Below are 23,327 nucleotides of genomic sequence, written 5' to 3' on the forward strand. Positions count from 1 at the left end.
AGGGAGCTATAAATACGGAAAGGAGAAAGACCAGAATTAGCATTGTAGAATTAAGTTGAAATTAGAGGTTTCATAGTGTGTGTGTGTATGTATGTGTATCTATATGGATACAGATACAGATACAGATGTTTATATGTGTGTATGTATTTTTTTGCAAGCTTTGTCTGCTGAAAGGGCTCCAGTAGCAATGAACGTACTTTGTTCTTAGATTTTGATTTCTAAAACCTATTCACTGCTAAAAGACTCCAGATATCCTTAGAGAAATTGCTGCTTTCATGGCAAGAACAGTATATCTTGTGTTAAAAATTAACACACATTAAAAAATAATTGGAACATGATGAAAGGACACAAGAGGCAGCTTGAAGGTACTCCCACTTGCTATATCTAGGGTAATTTGAGCATTAAAATTAAATAATTATGGTAATGAGTTATAACCTGTAGAATAAAACAGGAATCTATGAGTCAACATATGTAGAGTCTTAAAAATGGTTGTTCTTTTTTACATTAAATTTATTAATTAACCCAAGGAGATCTTTCATCTTTATGATGCTGATTAATTTTATACAGATGACAGATATCTTTCCATATTTTAAAATCTAATTTTATATCTTTCAGAAGTATTTTAAATTTTTTTCCTGTTTTACACTTTTTTTGAATTTATTTCTAAGTATTTTTTAAATCTTCTTTGTTATTATAAATGGGATTTTCTCTACTTAGTATATCTTCTAATTGGTAATTATTTGTGTATTTGAAGGGTATTGGTTTCTGTGTGTTAATTTTATATCCTTATACCTTACTAAATTATTTTATTGTCATTCTCTAGGGTTTTCCAGGTGTGCTATTATATCATTTGCAAATAGAGGTAGTTTTACTTCTCTTAACATTTTTATACCTCTAGTTATAGCTCTTGTTTAATTGCATGGGCTAATATTTTCAGCAAAATATTAAACATTAATAGAGATCATCTTGCCTTTTTCCTCCTGGTATTAGTAGAAATACCTCTAGCATTTCCTGATTCAGTGAAATGGGCAACTTTAGAACTAAGCATTTATATTTTTATCACGTAAAGAAAATATCCATCAACTATTTTCCTGGATTCCCTTTTAGAGAAAATATGAGTAGGTATCTAATAACTTTTGTTAAAGGCTTTTATAGCATCTATAGAGATAATTATATGATTGTTCTTCTTAGATGTTTTAATATGTTATATTTTAATCAGTTTCCTAATATTGAACAAACATAACATTCCCAGAGTAAATCCAATTTGATCATGGTTTATTATTTTCATAATGTGGTATTGGATTTTGTTCACTATTATTTTATTTAGTATTTTTCCATCATTTTCATGAGTATGATTGGTCTGTAATTTTCTTTTTTATGTTATGTTTATCAGATTTAAGATTCAATGTTGGCTGGGCGCGGTGGCTCATGCCTGTAATCCTAGCACTCTGGGAGGCTGAGGCGGGCGGATTATTTGAGCTCAGGAGTTCGAGACCAGCCTGAGCAAGAGCGAGACCCCATTTCTACTAAAAATAGAAAGAAATTATATGGACAGCTAAAAAAATATATATAGAAAACATTAGCTGGACATGGTGGCACATGCCTGTAGTCCCAGCTACTCGGGAGGCTGAGGCAGTAGGATTGCTTGAGCCTAGGATTTGGAGGTTGCTGTGAGCTAGGCTGACGTCATGACACTCTAGCCTGGGCAACAGAGTGGGACTCTGTCTCAAAACAAACAAACAAACAAACAAAAAAGATTCAGTGTTATACTTCCTTTATGGAAAGAATTTAGAAATTTTTTCTTCATGCCCTAGAACAAGTTATGTAGCTTTGAGACTAAGTTTAACAGTAATAACAACCTTGTAGTTAGAATTCTCCAGTGAAATCTGGGCATGATAAATCCTTGATAATGTTTTTTTTCTTTATCGTACAAAAATTGACATTTTATTTAGCTTTGCATTTCTAACAGATTTTGGTAAACTGTATTTTCTAAAGAAATTATTTATTTTATCTCTTTTCAAATTTATTTGAATAAAGGTCTGAAAAGCAGACTAGAATGATTTTTTTCATTTCTTTTGATTCAATGGTTATTTTACTCTTGTCAATTTTCAATTCTTATTTTGAATAATTTATGATTTCCCCTTATTTTGTTCATTAGATTAGCTACTGAAGTATTTTGTTAATTCTTTCAAAGAACTAGGATTTTGATTTTTTAAAATTAGATTTATTATTTTTTTCTATTCTCTACCTTCTAAATTCCTATGCTTTTTCTTTATTATTTCTTCTTTTACTTTATTTGGTTGTTATTTTCCTTGGTTCTTTATGTGGAAATTTAATTTATTCTTATTGTTTTGTTTTACTTTAATAGAGGGTTTAAGACTTCAATCACTGCTTTTTTTCCTTATTCCATACATCATGATAAAGTAGTGATTTAATTGTTATTATTTTTAGAAATTCTGTGATTTGAGTTTGTATTTTCTTTTTCATTCAAGAGCTGTTTCAGAGTAGACTCTTTAAATTTTGAATGAAAATATCTTTATGGTTTTTTTTTTTTCTCTATTTGGCAATTTCTTGTTTTATTTAATTGTGATCAGGGAGTGTTAGTGATTTCCTACTTTATTACCTTACTGGTACATTTTTTGTTAAATAAAATATATGATTTTTAGGGGATGAATTTTCCATGTGTATTTGAGAAGTTGTATTTTCTATTTTCAGTTTGTAAAGTTCAACGTGTATCCTTAGGATTTATATTATTGGTATATTTTTTAAGTCCTCTATACCTTTCCTTATTTTGTGTTCACTTGAACTGTCTTGAACAGTCCATCTTTTAATGTCTCCTATTATTAGTGTGCTTATTTCTATTTATTCTTATGTCTTCTGTAGTTTTTGTTTTATAATTGTCATTGCTATTTCATTTGGTAGTCATGACTTTTTTTTATTTCAGCATATTATGGGGGTATAAAAGTTTAGATTATGTATTTTGCCCTTGCCCCCTTCCCCCGCCCCCTTCCGAATCAGAGCTTCAAGCATGTCCATCCCCTAGACAGTGTGCATTGCATTCATTATGTAGGTATACACCCATCCCCTCCCCGCCCCTCACATCTGCCCGACACCTGATTAGTGTTATTTCCAAATGTGCTCTTAGTTGATGATCAGTGAAACCAATTTGATGGTGAGTACATGTGGTGCTTAGTTTTCCAGTTTTGGGATACTTCACTTAGTAGAATGGGTTCCAGCTCTATTTAGGAAAATTCAAGAGGTGCTATGTCACCATTATTTCTTATAGCTGAGTAATACTCCATGGTATACATATACCACATTTTATTAATCTACTCATGTATTGATGGACACTTGGGTTGTTTCCACATCTTTGCAATTGTGAATTGTGCTGCTGTAAACATTCGAGTGCAGATGTCTTTTTTGTATAATGACTTTTGTTCTTTTGGGTAGATGCCCAATAATGGGATTGCTGGATTGAATGGTAGGTCTACTTGAATCTAAGGTATCTCCATATTGATTTCCACAGAGGTTGCACTAAAAATACATAAATACTTTAAAAATATCAAAAGATTATCTGTTTAAAAATGCACTAAAATATTTGTTTTCTTGTATCACTAAATAATAAGTCTACTTGCGCTATGCACAACTGTTATTCTAGTTCTGACCTAGAATAAGTAACTTAGCCCCTTTTGCTGTTAGTTTTCCCTTTATTAAATAAGGATAACCTTAAGGACACTTCAGAGCTAATTTTAGTTTTAATATTTTAAACTAATTTAATAATAGAGAATTATTTTTTCTTTCTATCCTAATTTACTAATTATATTTTTGAAAATAATATTAAGGTGTATTGTTTATAAACTGAAGAGTATTGGGGATTTAGTAACATTTTTGACAATTAAACTCATCAAAAAACAATGGAGCGGAATAACTTATGAGCTGTTCAAACTATCTGAGTTTCTATTTCTAAGACCTGCTGACCATAGGCATATTTTTCAAAATAATCACACAATCAAGATACAAAACTAATTAACACTGAAAACTGTATCAAAGGATTTCTAGTTCTGTCATAATGTCAGATTAGATAACTTGAAGTTCCTCTTACTATAAAAACTTTGAAATGCTAGATAAATTATAACAAAAATATTAAAAAAGACCTTTAAGAAAGTGAGGGTATTTACCCAGGGTCAGAAAGAATAAGGCCAGTAAAAATTAGTTTGGTAAACACATGGTTTGGGACTGTTAATATCTGTTTTTTTGGATAGAATAGGACATTTGTATGTATAGATCTCAGGTATGCATTCTAACAGTTATGTAGGGAAAAAAAAGGCCTTGGAAATGTATGAGATGGGAAGTTGTAAATAAGATACCATAGAGCCAGAAAATGTAAAGGAGTACACTCTGTGGAAAAAGTGGACCAGAACGATTCACTGGCCAACAGAGAAATTTGAGAAGATAGCTTTTTGCTGTCAGCTGAGCTCTAAGAATGAAAAAAATAACTACTCCCGTGAGAATTTTAACCATGGGCCTACTCCTTGCACAAGTTTGTGATCCGAATTTATACTACCTCTAATGTCTGGAAATCCCTATGCTAAGAAATCAATATAAAAATTGCCCCTACTGTGGAGTTCCTGTGGTAAAAACATGAAATTATCTTGGAAGGACGGCTTAGATGTCCAAGATGTCCACAGATATACCTCTACCAAAGATGAACTCACAATCCAAAATTACAGCATCCATGAGGGAATCGCACTATAAATGTGATTCAGATGGTATAACAAATAGCAAGGACAGGCACATATAAACTTCAATAATAGAATCAGAAAAACTATAAAAATATTTTTCAATGGCTAGACACATAAATTAAGGCATATATTACCTAAAATATTAGGTAAGACAGTATGAAAAAAGAATAGGCAGATTGAAAAGAAATCAAGCAGAACTTGACAATTAAAATATGTGGACATTAAAATAATTAAAAAACCCCTCAATGGACGTCTGTGGCAAGTACCTCCAGTTGCTTTCTTAATATCCATTTTCCCTAAAACGAAACTAATTTTGTTTGGGTTGGGAATATAATTATTAAAAAAACAAACCAAACTACATTTCTTGGCATCCTTACCACTATGGATATCACTATGTGATACTGCTTTTGTCAAAGAGTTATGATTTCCTTCCTCTTTCACCATTCATTTTTTTTATTTCATGAAAAGTAAACAGAACAAGTGAAATGAAATATCCATTATGCTATCATATGACAATCAAGAGAATGAACTACACGTTAAGGTTGGCAGAGTAGAAAATAGGAAGAGCTTAGGAATTGATACTATTATGGAGCTGCTGTGTCAGCCCTGGGCTGCCAACCTTTAGATGTTGTGTTATGTGGTAAAAATAAATTCCTATTTGGTCAATACTATAATAAGGCATCTGTTATGTGTAGCAGAATACTATCTAAAATAAAAAGCTAAGCTGAGAATTAATATACTGGAAGATAGATGTAAAGAAATTTTCCAAAATATACTAAAAAGATAACCAGTTGGAAAATATAATTAGAGACATTAGGAGAAAAGAATGAGAAGTCCCAGAATGCATCTAATAAGAATTCCACAAGGAGTTAATTGGGGAGAACTCAGGAGAGATAATATTTGAAGAGGTTATGCTAACATTGTTCCAGTATAAATGGAAATGTGAATTCTTAGATTCAGAGAGCTGAGTCAACTTCCAGTGAGGATAAATAAAAAATAAATCCTAGATGAATTTTAGTGAAACAGGAACACTAAAGGAAAAGGAAATTATCTTAAAAAGCAGCCAAAGATAAAAGATCATAGACAATTGTAGAGAAAATTGTAACATATTAATGGCTTATGTCGATGTTAAGTAGACCAGTAGATTCTAGGCTGCACTTTCAGGAATGCATCCAAAGCTACACCTCAGAACTGGGCTAATATGGGAGCTGGTTGCTGTTCCTGCATAATTAGGAATTTACCTATTTAAATGGAAGGTTGCTACCATTGGTGCTGGCCCCAGAACCTAGCTACTGCTTGATTAGGAAGCCAAATGCTTAAGTAATTTTACCTTGCTGCAACTGTCAGTTTGAGTCACACTGCCTTTAGTGTATTCTCCCCAGCAAAGAATTCCTCATGCTCTGTCTCCCCTTTCACATAACTCAGTTCCAAATTCAGTCTTACACAAATGCATTTGAATAGCAAAAGCAAAATCCTATTTGGATCACTAGCTGTGCAAGTGTTTGGAAAATACAGTTTTCAGCTTTATAGTCTTTAAAATACAGCAAGGCAGAGCAGAAGGAAATTGAAAAAAATGTTAATGAGCCAATCTATAGTCTATGTCATACATACCAAAGAAGGATAATTAGCTGAACAGCATAATTTTCAGTACCAAAAACAAGCCAGAAGACGAGATAATGCCCTCATGGTGCTCAGAACACAAGTAGATTTTTGAAAAATAAAGAATTTATCCTAACAGACACTTTCTGAAAGAACGACTAAACCATACACTTCATTAAGAAGGACATTAAACCTAGAGAGAAGGAGTAATATGCAAGGATAAATGATTTTCTGTAATAAGTACATATTACCATTATTATAAGAAAATATTAACTTCAAAAGTAACGAAAACTCTTATCAAAGAAATAGAAGATACCTATTTATTACTTGAAAGAAATAATGAGAGAATCAAAGAAGATCATACATGTGGCCTTCTTATTTTAATATCATGTGATTTTGTGGATTTTATAATCAGATTCCCCCAGAGGCCTGGGACACCTAGATCTACCATCACTGCATCTGTACTTAGGAAAAAATGGAAAGCAGGATTCTAGGTACTCTACAGTTTTCCTCAACCACTGTTGGACAACAGTCTTGTTTTACTTTCAAATCTCTTCATTTCTATAATTGTTAGAATGGCAATGATTTAACTTTATATAACAGATTTTCAGTGAATACTGAGATACTTGAAATATAAAATGCAATACTATCAGTGTTAATAAACCTATTATTGAGGGGCAGCTTTAAAAATGGTTTTCACTAAGTTATTCAATATTAATCCCTCTAGCTCTAGGGCTCAAAATTTATTAACTATTAATAGTGATTGTTCTCATTTTGTAAACAATCTTCTATTTATGGCATAATGAAATTAATTTAGTTGTAGTAGGAAGAATTTCTCAACTGTTTCCCAAAGACCTTGAATCCTAAGTCCTGGACTTTGTGAATATTATGAGCCATCATTCCTATAATTATGATATATGGGACAGTCAATCTTAAAATAGAGAGATTATTCTGGATTATCTGGATGGCACCAATGTAATCATATAAATCATTCAGAGCAGAAAGCTTTTGGGGGCAGGAGGAGAAATCAGAGAAATTAAAAGTATGAAAATGAATCAACAGCTTATTGCTGCTTTGAAGACGAGACAGCCATGTGAAAAGGAATACGGACATCCTCTGGGAGCATAAAGCAGCTCCCAGCTAATAGCCAGTATGGAAATAGGGACTTCAGACCTACAGCTGTAAGCAATTGGATTTTCCCCAACACCTTAAATTAGCTGGGTAGCATATTCTTCCCCAGAGTTTCCAGGTTAGGAGCCCAGCCTAGCTGACACTTTAATACCCTGAGAATAGAACATGGCCATGTCTACTTGGACCTCTAACCTACTAAACTGTGAGCCAATAATAAATGGGCATTGTTTGAAGCCACCAAGTTTGTGGTAATTTATTACATAGCATCAGAAAACTAATATATTAGTCCACAAATTGGGATGTATGATCCTTATCTTTTTAAACTGTTTGTTTAATATTCTTAAGAAATGACTTAATCTGTTCAAATTAATGAATATGTTTTAAATATAACTGACAGAATAAGGAACATGTATTTTGATTTCAGTCCACATTTACACTTCCCTCCTCATCAAAAGTATAATTCTATTTTCTCCTGTATTTCATATATTAAAAAACAGTGCATAATTATGTCATGAATTTGTTTGATGCTTAGGAATATCATTAAATGATGATGTAATCACTGATTAATGTGATACCACCTTTTGAACTAGATGTGTGCTGAAAATGCAGAAATTATAATGAAATGTAGATACTGAGAAGTAAATGTCTTTATTAATTTTATTGATTTGAAAAAATCAAAGTAGGAATAATTTTTCATACTTATAGAGAATAAAGAATATTCATAAAATCAAGAGTAGGAAATATGATGCATTAATTATTAGTTTTTTTCAGCAACATGGAAAGTAATATTTAAGAATGTTGCATTGTACTATTATTTGATTATAGCTTTTCCGAATTTTCAAGTGGCACTGTACATCAATGTTAATTTTTATTGTTTAAGTTTTAATGGCATACATTAAAAATGATTACTATGAAAACATTATTTAATTTTCCTTTCAAATTTTCGGAGATTGTAGATAATATTAAATTATCTGGCCTAAAAGCCTTTCAGGGTATAATATGTTTTGTAATATTTGATTAAATTTTTTTGCTTGGAAAAAGGAAAGAGCAAAGGCAGTTATTTTTATTCACTTTTGGAAAGAAGGCAGGGAGGAATGAAGGCGTAATGGGGATACTAAGTATTGAAAATTGAGTATTTTCATTTTGGAAAAAAATCATTGGAAATGTTTTGAAAACTTATTCTCCAAATGTAGTGTACAGTCTGTAAATATATTAGTTTCAATCAAACAGTGATTGGAATCATACTTATATTCAATGATTTTTAAAATTTATATTTCATTTTTAATAATAAAACATGTTAATAGAATGACCAAGAATTTCAGAATATATGACTTATGTTTTTACATGATATTAATAATTTAAAAAATACATCTCAATTTTTAGTGTTAATGTAAGGGAAATAAGGAATGGGAAATAATGCTTTGTTCCCTCTCATCCATGGGATTATATTTTCATTTAGAATATTTTGCTTTTAAAATTTATATTTAGCAAATAGAACATTTCAAGTGCACATTATTCTGATGATCTTTTTATCTACCAAACCTCTAAAATGAATTTTTAATTAAGGAAAACATTAGAGGAATTTAAAGAATTTAAAGGAAGTAAAGGAAAAGAAAATGTTGGTGTATATATTGAACTGCTTCCTTGGAAATTACAAACTCAAAATATGATGCATATATACTCTTGGTATAGGGTGCCAAGAGTATGTGTTATCACAACTCTGATGATATATGGTAGTTTCCAACTAGATGTGGGCTGATTCCATAAACTCTGTATATCACTCATCTTCTAGCCTCTCAAACTATTCCTACCACACAATTTATGAAGCTTCTCTATCTTTCTTATCTATGTACCTCCTCACATTTTTATTCTAGGAATCTACTTAGAATCTCTGATTTTTGTTTACTTTAGTTTTGTTAATTATTTGGAAAAGAGAGCTCATCCAGCCAGTACAAAGCTTCTGCTTTTATAGTAGTATAGTTTCCTAATTTTCTTCAGTAATCTTATCCTATTTTTGTGGTACAAAGTTTTGAGGGTATTAAAAAACCTCTCAAATTCCAGGACAAATTACAAAGAAAAGGAAGAAACTAGGACAAATAGTTTAGAAAAATGGCTATGGAAAGAGGTTTTGGTAGCAAAAAATGAGAGCCAAAGGAAAGGGAAGATCCATAACTTTTCATATTCTTGATAAATCAGAACTTAATTGACCCAATAACAAGGGAATGAGAGAATAATGAAGGAGTGAAAGTCAACCAAATCTTTAATTTTTAATATGTTATTTTCTTTCTCCTGCCAAATCCTTTTTAGATTAACTAGACTGATATATTGGAATTCTGTTTTACTTTGTCTTCCACCTGCTTCTGATAGAAGGTTAAGACTTGTTAAGGCTTGTTTTGTGGCCTGACATGTGGTCTATCTTGGAAAATGTTCCATTTGCTGATGAAAAGAATTTATATTATGTAGTTCTTGAGTAGAATGTTCTGTAAATGTTTGTTAGGTCCATTTGTTCTAAAGTTGAATTTAAATCCAATATTTCTTTGTTGATTTTCTGTCTCAATGATTTTTCTAGTGCTATGAGTGGGCTGTTAAGTGTCCCACTACTATTGCACTGTTGTCCGTTTCTTTCTTTAGGTCTAGTAATATTTTTTTGTGAATATGGGTGCTCTAATGTTGGGTGCATATATTTAAGATAGTTATATCTCCTTGAAGAATTGATCATTTTCATTATATAATCACCTTTTTTTGTTTTTGATTTAAAGTCTGTTTTAACTAATCTAATCATAGCGAGTCCTACTTGCTTTTGATTTCTGTTTACATGGATTATCTTTTTCCACCCCTTCATGTTCAGACTACATTATTGGTCAGGTGAATTTCTTGTAAGTAGCATATAGTTGGATCATGTTTTTTTTTTTAATTCATTCTGCCAATCTATATCTTTTAAGTGGAGCTTTTAATCTATTTATGTTCAAGGTTAATTAACTGACATTTGAGGTTTTGTTCCTGTTATATTGTTAATTGTTTTCTAATTTCTTTGTTTCTTTTTCTCTGTCATGGTGATTATAGCTAATAATATATTTTTGAAATTTGCCAAGAGATAGATCTTAAATGTTCTCACCACATATACAATATTGGAACTATGTGAAGTGATGGATATGTTAATTAGCTTGATTATAGTAATCATTTCACAATGAATATCAAAACATTAAGTTGTACACCTTAAATATATATAATTTTTATCTTTCAATCATACCTAAATAATGCTGGAGAAAAAAAGAATAATTTGGTGAGTAGGACTGTGAAGGTTCGTATGGGGAGGACATCCTTTTTTTTTACTTTATGTTTCAAACTCTTAGAATGAGAATATTATTTATATTCAGGACTATAGTGATGGGAAGGAAAAAGAGAACTTAGAAAACAAAATGATCCTTTCTAATTTAATGAAAAATTTCTTATTTTTTTATTGTTTTCTGTGTGTGAGTTATATGCAACTTGAAAAATAGTTCTTGCAGCTAAGGTGAAGAGAGGTGAGTTACATATGTTTTACGAGGCCCTAGGCTCAAAACTAGCATGAGTTAAATACAACTCACATGACAGTTAATGTGTTAAACTGCATGTTCTAAAATTAAAAATATTTTTTTTCAAATACTACTCAAATATCTGAGCTATTAGGAACTTAATATTTATAATGAGGTATAATAATAACTGAAATTTAAGTATTGTCACGGTGTGTCTGACACTCTTGTGTTATACATATGTTAACTGATTCAATCTTTCTTAACAACCCAAGGAGGGAAGAACATAATTATTATTATTATACTCATTTTACAGATGAGAAAATTGAGAGATTTAATTTGCCCAGCAAATAAGATGAGTCAGGGCTTGGACCCCAGCAGCACAGTTTCAGAGCCCATAATCTTTACTACTGGTAGATACTAACTCCAGTGCTTAAGAAAGACTGAAAATTTTTGTTGTTATACTGCTAAACTAATACTAATATAGTGTAGCATTTAAAAACAGTATCACTTATGTGGCATTTTGTTTATACTGTAAGGGAAACCGTATACCAAAATTTTTAAGAGAAGTAAAGATGTTCACCTTTTTATTTTAGATGATTATTTTCTTTACCATTACAAAGGTAACAAATATTTTAGATGTTTTTACATGGCTATAGTCTTTAAATATGTGATAATGGAAAATAGTACCTAAAGGTAATAGCACCCTTAGAGCCCTTTCATCTAATGTTTTATTCTGCTCGTTTTGTTTCTTCATTCAACCAACAAACATTTAGTGTCACTGAGAAATGTGCTATTAATTTTGACACTGAATATAAGCTAACTTGCACAATTCTTTAGTGTTATATAAGCACTATAAGTCTGGAAGAAGATGGGGTACTTAAAATATATTTCATTCATTAGAAAAGATATTTATAGGAACATTAGGGGAGAATAATTAGGTTTCTTATATTTCAAATGTACAATTTGTCCTTTGCTATTGAGATTTGCAGTCTATGTGTCATAAAATGGAAAACATAGTTACTCTGGAGGTATGGTTAACATTATTGGAACTTCCTACCTCTTTCTCTGTCTAGACAATGTTCTTTTCCTGTTCATAGCTCCTTTGTCTTAATTACCTTGCTTTTTTTCCTTTCTCTGTATCTTTTTCATAGTATATTCCTCCCTGTTATCACCTCTACTATTATCTGTCCAGGTATGACCATAATTATTTTTGAAGTAGATACTGGGATGCCAAAATATTTATAGCTTACAAAAAGCAAGGCTGGATCATTCTTAGCCTTAGTATGGTGGAGACAGCTTCCAAATATGAATAGATCTACAGCTCATCTCACTGGCAATCTCATAGGAAGAAGAATATAGAGCAATGCCTTCTGCACAATGACCTTCAACATAAATCCTGGTGGGAGAGGGGGTGAGGTTCTTAAGGACCTTCTTAAGGTTAACAATAAGGCTGTGAATATAACCCAGCAATTCTCACTTCAGGTTCCGTGGTGCTCCAGTAGCACTACCTTGCAATGATCCCTATTTTTATACAAGGATTAGTTCTTTCCATACTGAACATAAGTAGATAACAATGGGATCCATTTGTTTTAAAAAGTATGAGCATACCAAATTATTTGGAATCTTATACTAATTTCTTTAGGATTAATGAACAATTTTCCCAAGTCTGCTATTGAAATTCACACATCCCTCACAACTCACATTCAAAATTTACTTCTAAGTATATCAAGATGATTTTTATTACAGTACTTTATCCAAATCTGTCCAACTGGTACTGGGAGCAATTACTTCCTTTTTAAAGAATCACTTTATTCCTTTTGCATTCAACATTACAAAAGAATTGACTTATAGATTAAAAGTAAAGCTCTGAAAAAAATGATATCATGTCAATTAGAGCTATGATAATTGGCAATAATCTCTACTTTTTTTCCACCTCAGTATCATTAGCATTTGCAGGAAGAGAAAGGTTATACAGGCCATTTTTGTTCACGTGTTTTACTTTAATTTGCTGAGATACAGTTCTTTTTCTGTAAAACCCATGTCAAAGGTGATTATGAAAACTCAAGCATTAACCGTAAAAGTCTACTTTTTTGATAGTAAAGAGAAGAAAATGCATCTCACAAAAGATATTAATCAAATTTAACTCCCTGCAGACACACTATAATAATTTTGTGAAAGTTAATCTTTGATCAAAGTTTGCATGGACATATTTATACTTCGATATCATTGCTTAGATTATAAATTATATCTACCTTTATTAGAAATAATAACATCTTTAGGGAAGACAATATTTGAAAATGTTTAGACAGCACACATTTAATATAGAACTGCTTGTATATGAGGCAAATTTAAGCATTGTGTGGGTTGAAAATACTTTCAAGGCATAGTTTCAGCCCTACTGTTATGGGGAAACTCAGCGATAAAGCTAAACCTCGGAGAGAAGGCTTTGAGCTAGACAGATACTGAAAGAGCATTCACTCATTGATTTAAAAATACTCATCGATTACATATTGTGTGCAGAGGCACTTTCCATCACTGGAGATACAATGATGTGCAAAACAGAGGCTTTCTGAATGTTCAAGGAGCTTACCTTTTCTGTGGGGATGGATGATATCAAACAAATAAAGACTTGTTTAAATGCAAGTGTAATAACTGCTACAAAGTTAAGAGCTGTATATTCTGAGAGCATATCAGAACTGAAAGAGCTAATGGATTCAGGAAATATTTGAAATCCAAAAGATGAGCAAGAATAGAGAATAAAGTCAAGAAGCCAATATCCTGGATAGTATCTCAGAGTGGGTTAACTTTTTACAGTCCTGATGCCCTCAAAGGTAGAGAGCAATTAAGACTGAGATTATTATTAATAATTTCCTACCCAATTTGCATTCTTTTTTTATTCTTCCCTAACAGAACCCAATTTTATTTAAGAGAATGATGTACCCAGGTAAAGCAACTACTTTTTTTCAGGTTCTCTTGTAGCTATAGGGTAGCTATTTGACACAGTTTTAACCAATGCAAAGAAAGCAGAAGTTACTAGATTAAGCTTCCAGAAAAGTCCCTCAGAGAAGGATTTTTATCTGTTAAACATTTTTTGCCTTTTACTCTTTCCTTTCTTCAATTTTGATATGAAAATCTTATGACAGTAACTATGGTTAATATCTTAAGAATATAAGGAATGAGGATCAAAATCTAAATGTGGTGTCTCAGAAAGCATGACAGGGCCTGGTAATATTATGGAGCCCCGAATCCCCTGGATTCCTATGGCTAGTTTTCATTAATTTAGGAGAATAATAGAAAAATTAATCTGAAAATTTGTGGGATAAGTAGACTCTTATCTGAGGAAACCTGTCTTCCTTCTCATCAGACAGCTTCATTCTATTCGTGCCCTTATATTGACAAAGAAAGTAATAAATGTTCAAATATATGTGGTATATTTGTTTAATGTGCTACTTATGTGTTTATGCAAACCACAAGTAATAAACTAATTCAGAAGTGAGGAATGGGCCGGGCGCGGTGGCTCACGCCTGTAATCCTAGCACTCTGGGAGGCCGAGGTGGGCGGATTGTATGAGCTCAGGAGTTCGAGACCAGCTCTGAGCAAGAGCGAGACCCCATCTCTACTAAAAATAGAAAGAAATTATATGGACAGCTAAAAATATATATAGAAAAAATTAGCCGGGCATGGTGGTGCATGCCTGTAGTCCCAGCTACTTGGGAGGCTGACAGGAGGATCCCTTGAGCTCAGGAGTTTGAGGTTGCTGTGAGCTAGGCTGACGCCACGGCACTCACTCTAGCCTGGGCAACAGAGTGAGACTGTCTCAAAAAAAAAAAAAAAAAAAAAAAAAAGAAGTGAGGAATGTTATGTCTAGCTTTGGTGGTCAAGAATGCTTTATGAAAGAGGTTCCAATTGAACTGGGTTTCACAATTGTAAATTTGTGTAAAATTGAAAAAGATTTTGAAAGCCAAGGAGAGTTTTTTGAAATTTTTTTCCATAGGCACTGGGGAGCTGATGAGCGTTTCCAGCAGTCATGTTTTAGTGCAATAACTTATTGGCTGCTAGCATGCAAATGATTTGGGACTAGAAGACCTAAGGGCAAAATAGAAAATACTCGAGTACAGTTGTCAAGTAGTAAGTATTTTAGAGCTCATGCAAGGAAGTTTTTGGTAGTAAAGAAAAGAAAGATACAAGGTGAGAAAAAGAAATGTTCAATACATGTAACCTTGGTGATTTTTAGATACAGGAGAGCAAGGTGAAGAAAAGTAAAACCCAGTTTTGTATTTTCAAGCCTTGCTAAATAAGAAATTACTGTAAGTAGGTGAGAAAGAATAGATGGTTTGGTAGTTGGGGATAAGGGAAGATAACAAGTTTTATTTTAAGGCTGAGGATAATGAAGTATAAATGTCTAGCAAACAACTGGAAATTTGTGATTCAAATATGACTCCTGTAATGTTATGTTGAGAAATTAGGTGAAATCAATGGTTTTATTGCTTACACGATTTCATCTGTCGTCACTTTTTGTCATTCTGAGCCTCGAAGTATTGTGGTATAGCTAACAGTTCTAGTTTCTTTTATAAAACAGCATTAGGCTAAAGGATATTTTCCAATATGCCAGGAGAGGGTAGAAAATAAAATCAATATTTTCTATTTTTGTCTATCACTTACAATTATCATAATTTCATATCTCGATTAAAATATTTATTGAATAAGGATTCTTTTCTCCAGTGTATGTTTTTGTCTGCTTTGTCAAAGAATAGGTGGCTATAGGAGGATGGTTTTATATCTGGGTTCTCTGTTCTGTAGCATTGGTCTATGTCTCGATTTTGTGTCAATACCATGCTATTTTGGTTACTATAGCCTTGTAGTATAGTTTGAAGTCTTGTAATGTGATGCCTCCTGATTGTTCCTTTTGCTTAAGATTGCTTTGGATATTCGGGCCCTTTTTGGGTTCCAAATGAAGTATAGGATTATTTTTTCTATTTGTGTTAAATATGATGTTGGTATTTTGATGGAGATTGTGTTGAATCTATGAATCACTTTTGGTGGTATGGACATTTTAATAACATTGATTCTACCAATCCATGAGCATGACATGTTTTTCCATTTGTTTGTGTCCTCTGTGATTTCTTTCTTCAGTGTTTCGTAGTTCTCCTTGTAGAGATCTTTCATCTCCTTGTTTAAGTATATTCCTAAGTATTTTATTTTCTTTGTAGTTACTGTGAATGGTATTGAATCTTTGATTTGAGTCTCTGTTTGACTGTTATTGGTGTATAGAAATGCTACTGATGTGTGTACATTGAGTTTGTAACCTGAGACTTTGCTAAATTTATTCATCAATTCAAGGAGTCTCTTGGTGGGATCTTCGGGGTTTTCTAGATGTAAGATCATGTTGTTACTGTAAAGCAATAGTTTGACCACCTCTTTCCCAATTTAGATATTCTTTATTTCTTTCTGTTGCCTGATAGTTCTGGCTAGGCCTCACAACAACTTTGTTGAATAGAAGTGATGACAGTGGGCACCCTTGTCTTTTTCCAGTTTTGGGGGGGAATGCTTTCAACTTTTTCTTATTCAGTATAGTGATGGCTGTGAGTTTGTCATATATGGCTTTTATAATCTTAAGATATGTTCCTTCCATTCCTACTTTGCCAATGGTTTTTATCATAAAAGGTACCAATGTAAGTTCTTGTTTTAACTAATTTAATCCTTACGATAACCTTATAACATAAATACTATCATTTTCTCATTTTACATATGATGAAACTGAGAATCAGAGAGGTTAAGTGGTTTTCCTAAGGTCACATATCAAGTAAGCAGCAGATATTTGGAAACCAGGAAATCTAGTGCAAGAGTCTATACCTTTAGTTATAACAGTTCTCCTAACTATCAGGAAATCATTAAAACTTAAAAAGTTTTGGTCTTTAAACATAATATAGATGAACCAATTTTGAAAGAATACATTATTTTAAAATAATTTGAGGATAATGAGTTTTAAAAACTTTTCATTGAGATAATTAGGTAATTGTTTAAGGCATTAATTGTCCAACAAATATATGACATTTATATTTAATAAGTGAAATACAATTTAAAATTATTTTTATAGTTATTAATATCCATGTTGGTTCATATTGATTAAAAATGTTACTATAACTGCAGATCATATAAAGAATGATAAATAATGGAAGGGGAAGCCTTTTAACTTAATTGGAATCTATTAAAAATGAAATACGCAATCTCATTTTGTAGGATAAGTAAAGTATACTTACATAGAACAGTAGAGTAAGAGTAGTTTGTTGGTTATGAAAACAGGTAATCATTGTTGTCATTCCTGTATGAAATAAGATTTTTATTAAATTTGAATATGAGGGTTTGATCTATATCATGATGGCTGTTTTTTTAAGGAATGTGGTCCAAAATTTCCTAATTCTGTTTATTTTACTTTAATTTTGTTGAGTGAATTTATGCTTTTATTAGGAGGACATAGATTTAGAAATCCTCTTTAAAATTTCTATTTTAATGAATAATTAGTGAAAGTTTTGATATTTTTCTGTTTATAACATTGCTTAATGTAAAAATCTATTTTCTTGGATATTTTCTATATAAGATGTGTTTATGCTTATCCATTAAAATTTTTTCTAGGTTATTCCAGCACCAGGCAGCTATGATATTCAAAAGTCATACGACATGTCCCAAGTTAAACATAAATACATGCCACCTCGTAGTTTAGTGGCCAAAAGAAAACATTTCTCCTTTCTTAGTGCAGCTCCTCGATACGTGGGAAAAATGCCTGATTGTCCAGGTAAGTCTAGATTGTCTTTTTAAAACTATGGGGAAAAAAGATCTAAGGTTTCCATATTAAGATAGTTATAGTCATTGACAGCTTCCTGGAAACTGTGACTTTAAGCAATACAACATATAATGAAATCACTTTTTTTTCTCATCAATGTTATAACAAAACGATGTTGAACTAAACAATGTTATTTGAGGACCTGCTGTAAATTGGTTTGTTTACACTAGAAGTTTCTAAGAGCCTATCTGTGACATTGAGGACTTACCATAATTTTAAACACACATTTACATTTACTATGCTTCTTTTAAGTGGTATAGGTCAAGAAACAAAAAGCAAAATACTGAGTGAAAGATTTGAGATGTTTTTTTTCCAAATGTAAGATTTGTTGGGGTGTTATGTTTCTTAATTTTATCAAAGACAATTTTACCAATTTTACTAAAGCTAATAAAGCCATGTAACATTTTATCAGGGAAGAAACCAAAACTCATAATGCGCTGAAGTTGTTAAAGGAGAAGGGCACTTTACCTTGATTTGGACAAACAGTCATGTAGAAGATACACATCATGTCGGTTGCATGGAATTATTTTTATTTTTCTCAAGTATCAAGTAAGCAGCTATATGGAAAGATAAACATTTATTTGAGTATTTAAAATTCCAAAAATCATTTTGATTTTTAAAATTTGGATTGGTTCAGCTTTTAGAAATGGCATTCTTGGTCTAAAAATAAATGTAATAACTAACTTTCCCTCATAATGAAGATAAATCAGAAATCGGTTAGTATGCTATTTTATATAGGGAAGCTAGATAGAGGAGAGGAACAATAGTTTTTAGCAGTAATTTATAAATGTATGACCACTAAAAAACCAAACTGTTGTATTGAATCTGTGTGAGAATATGAAGAGAAACATGAAACAGAATGAAGAAACTCTTTTTTTCCCAGAGTTTTTAATAAAACACCAAAGCAGGAGAATGTAACCTGTCTAGCAAATGAGAATACTTGGAGAGCTTGAGATCCATAGAGGCTTGCTTTGGTTTTCGTCGTCTCATAAGAGTCAGACATACTGCCAGCTTAAAGATCCCTTTTAAGTTGAATTTGACTTTTCTTATTTTCTTTTTCTTCTCTTGAGTTATTTCACTATTGTTAATTTTTTCAGGTTTTAGCTTTGTTGTTGTTCAGATTGCTTTGGTGTATCCCTGGCTACAATCTGTATGTGGTCACTTAGGGAAATTAGTTCTCTGAAGTTCTAGTACTATAACCATCATCAAGCATAATCAAGCAAATAACAAATAAATATTCATTTCAGGGTCTCTTGAAGTAGATAATATTGACCTTTATATTTCCTGATTTTTTTTTATCTCTCTACCTTTCCTGTCCTCTGCATAAAAATTCTTATAAATGGAATGAAAAATAAGAGTTTCAGTCAAGTGCCAGGATTGACACTGTGACTTTCCATTGCTTCAGTATTTAGCCTAGGGCAAGTAAATTCGCTAATTGTTTCATTAGTTTCTATTTTCCAAGATTGAAATAATATTTGTCACCTACTTGTCTCTCATGAGAGTACAAAAGATTAATAAGACTATATTTCAAAGTAATTTTCAGAACCTCTGAAGCGCCTTTGAAGTATAAAATCTTATCGTAATATGAAACATGTTTCTTCTTAATGTTAAGCCAACACTAGCTTCTAAAAGAATTCGAGAGGCAAGGGGAATGTCTTCATTATGAAGACAGTTATTATTTGGAAGTCAAAGCCATAGTAACTATCAAAATCAGTGTATAACTACAGAGTAGACAGCTTGCTGAATGAAAAGAGTTTATCACATTGATTAATACCAGCAATTCATCAAGTTTGCCATTGTGCATCTTAAAGTGGCCCATACTTCAAAGGAAAGATAACAAAATCCCACATGCCTCTATAACGAACACATTAGAAGAAGCCATATGGATTTCTGAAGCTATTATCTAATACCATTATGAAATTTGATTTCCTCTGAAGTACAGATATTGTGGCAATTACAGAATTGTTCATTCTTTTAAATTTAATCTGCTATCTTAAGGTATATAGTCCAAAATATGGGTTTAACATAGATTTAACAGTGCCCAGGGCCAATTCAATTGCTATCATGCTCATTTTGGTAATTGAAGATTAACTTCCCTTTGTCTTAATTCTGTTACATTGATCCAATCAAGGAAAAGATATTCAAGTGTGATATTATCAACTCTCTAAATAGATTTCTAATTTTTAATTGATTTTTTACTTAGGTCAGTTTTTTATTGATTAATAGGACCAGAAATTCTGGATTCTTTTTAATATATATACACTAATGTGGTTTTCTGCTCTAAAATGAAAATAGCCTATTTCTGTTTTCAATTCTTAACAGCATCTAACTTTTGCTTGGGATAACTAATATCTTAAAATCTTTTTCTTAAAAAAATAATCATTATATAATCAAAAGATAGTGATAGTGGTTATATTTGTTATATACTTTGTATCAGTGTTTATCTTATGAATGATATCCTTTCATATCATATATTCTTAGAAATAAAATAAGAAAAAATATTTCTTTATCCTCTTATTTCTCATTTAAACATTGGTAATTTTGCTTTACTTTAATACCAATGGAAAAGACTTTTGTTGGTTGAATGTAAAATTTCTTCTACATCACATAAAATTATTTTTTAGTATTATGTGTATATATACACATAAATGAAACTGTAAGAGTGTTTGACTTAATTTATAAAGCATGATATGCGTATTTGTTATTTAGGTCATGACATTACTAAGAAGAACTGAGTACTCTATAGAACTTAAAGAAAATTTATGTTATAGTTATATATATAGAATAATTGGAAAATTAAAGTTGATTACTGAATATCTTACATTTGTAGGTAAAAGTATTAATAAGTGAGGTTAATAAATGTATGAATAATTTTCTTCTCATGATAGGACATGCATTCAATCGCTCAACATTTTATTGCCATGTATTTATTTCAAATTATTTTAGAAATTCTATTAAAAAATATGAAGTGGTTTTGTTTTATTTATAAATGAAGTCTTTTCATATATTTAAGGAGGATAAAGCTCATTTTCATTAGTCTAAAGTGAAGAGGGAAATAGTATATTTGCAATCAGTATACTGTATAATATTAAATGTTGTGTGACCAATAAAAACACATTAAAATCATTTAATGAAGAAATTATTAAATGAGGTGTATCACATTATAAAGCAATCTTCTCTTATTACACCAAGCTTTAATTCATGGATATGTGAATGATTTTGTGATTGATCCAACTCAGGTAAGGTGAAAATGATAAGTGGAAAAGTATAATACTTACATTACTTTCTCTCTCATATTGGCCTGTGTTGGGTGGTGGGGCGGGGAATGCTCAGCAAATTCAAAAAGAAAATGGGTAAAAACATTGTTGAGAATGTGGAAAATTGAGAGCTCTCATATATTGCGGTGGAAATGTAAATTGATATCAGTGTTTCTCAAGGAAATGTAAATTGATATCAGTGTATCAAATGTAAATTAATATCAGTGGCAAAATGTTTCAAATATGCATGCCATTTGAACCCAAAATTCTACTTCTGAAATTAACTTAAGAAAATAATTAATGATATGACCAAAATTTAAATATCAAGGATGTTCAATAAAGAACAGCAATAATGAAAAGTTTAAAATGTCCTAAATGGAAAGGAAAATGGGGTTTAGTTCATTTTGATACATCAACGGAGCAGAATCCTATGATAATTTTAGAAATGGTATATATATTTTTAAACTTGGGAAGATCTTGTTAACAAGATAAGATTCATCATTCAATCACTTAACAAATATGTATTGAAAGTCCCTTATGCATTAAGCACTGTTCCAGGAACTTGTGATGCAGTGGTGAATAAAATATAAACATTCTTGTTTCACAGAGCTTAATTTCAGGTATAAGGGACATTTAATAAATGAATAAAGAGATTGATAGATTAATAGAAAGAAATAAAAAATAAAAGGAAAGAAAAATAAAAGAATAAAGGAAACCAGGTGTTTATACATGTCATGGGGAGAAATCAGATGGAGAAGGAGCATCCGTTTCAAATAATGTTATCAAGGAAGGCCTCATTGAGAAAATCATATAGGCATACCTTGGAAATATTGCTAGGTTTGTTTCCAGACCATCAAAATAAAACTAATAAAGCAATAAAGGGAGTGACATGAGTGTTTTGGTTTCCCAATGCATATAATAGTTATGTTTACACTGACTATATTGTAGTTTATTAAATGTGAAATAGCATTATGTCTTACAAAAGTACATACTTTCTATGATACTAAAAAATGCTAACAATCATCTGAGCCTTCAGCAAGTCTTAATCTTTTTTGCTGGAGGAAGGTCTTGCCTTGATGTTGATGGCTGTGGGTGTGCTGTGACACTCGAGGGAGGACGCCATACACAGTTGTCAGATGGTCTCTAGAATATGTATTGAAAGCTAAAGATATTATTTTGCACTGAGTAATTTAGATATGGGGAAATGAACCTGAAGCAAAACCACACCATTCAAAGCCTTTCCAAAATGACAGTGGTTTGTCTAGCAAAGATTTGAAGAATGTGCTCTCACAGAGATGTGGGCCTGAGGACAGAGCACAAAAGTAGACTAACACAGTGTTTCTCAAAGTGTGGTTCCTGGATCAACAGCACCAGCATCACCTGGAAATTAATAGAAATGCAAACTCTTAGACCTGGAGGATTCGGACACTCTGGAGATGGGGTCCAGCAACTTGTGTTTTAACATGCACTCCGGGTGATTCCGACATGCTGAAGTTTGAGGGCCACTGAACTAAGGCTTAGTTTCATTTGCTATAAAGTTAAAATGTCTCTTTTTTTCCCGTTGTAATTCCTGTTAGTTATGTCAGTCCTTTATTAAAGTGTGAAATGTCTCTTCTGTCCTAATTGATGGCATTGCAGAGAGTGAAGGGGTAGGATAGAAAGGTTAAGCAAGTGATCAGGGACTGTTGCAAAACTGAGTGGATGAAGGGCCGCCAAACTGCAGAGAAAGTGAAAAAGAATGTGAGACAACCGTCACTCTCCCTTCCCGGGTATGTACTATGGGGAAGAGGAAAGAAAAAAGAAGTATACTTTTTTGAGATTTTTATATGAGCTCCATTCTGGTTTAGTTTTAATTCTGAACAGCACCCAGCCATATTACTGGCCAAAATACTATCCCAGATTTGTGTCTGGTTTGCATATTCATCATAGCTTCTATATTGTTGGGCAAAAGAATCAAGCTGTGTTAGTCCTTGAAATACCACTTCAAAATAAAAGGGGTTTTGTTGAGAATAATGTGATATTTTTATTAGGGTTGGAGAAGAGGGAAAGGAAGGAAGGAAGGAAGGAAAATGGGAAGGGAAGGAGGATGACAGATTTTCTTGAGCTGGTTGAATGATTAAAAAGTGTAGAAATGTGTTTTTGAGGGAGAGAGGAGTGTTCCTTGTAAGCCCAGGAAATATAATCATAGAAATTAGGAGAATCAAAAGATGAAATGTCATTAATTAAATGACAAGAAGGCATG

General features: G+C 31.8%; 1 protein-coding gene across 1 annotated transcript in view; it reads left to right on the forward strand.

Moving 5' to 3' along the window:
* STPG2 (sperm tail PG-rich repeat containing 2) overlaps positions 1-23,327 on the forward strand; it is a 159,949-nt gene that overhangs the window by 73,657 nt on the left and 62,965 nt on the right. Inside the window, exon 10 of the mRNA XM_069485453.1 lies at positions 17,621-17,780. Within this exon, the coding sequence (XP_069341554.1) occupies positions 17,621-17,780 (160 nt within the window). The remainder of the gene's footprint in view (positions 1-17,620; positions 17,781-23,327) is intronic.

Source organism: Eulemur rufifrons, chromosome 13 (assembly GCF_041146395.1).
Source record: "Eulemur rufifrons isolate Redbay chromosome 13, OSU_ERuf_1, whole genome shotgun sequence".
Classification (NCBI taxonomy): domain Eukaryota; kingdom Metazoa; phylum Chordata; class Mammalia; order Primates; family Lemuridae; genus Eulemur; species Eulemur rufifrons.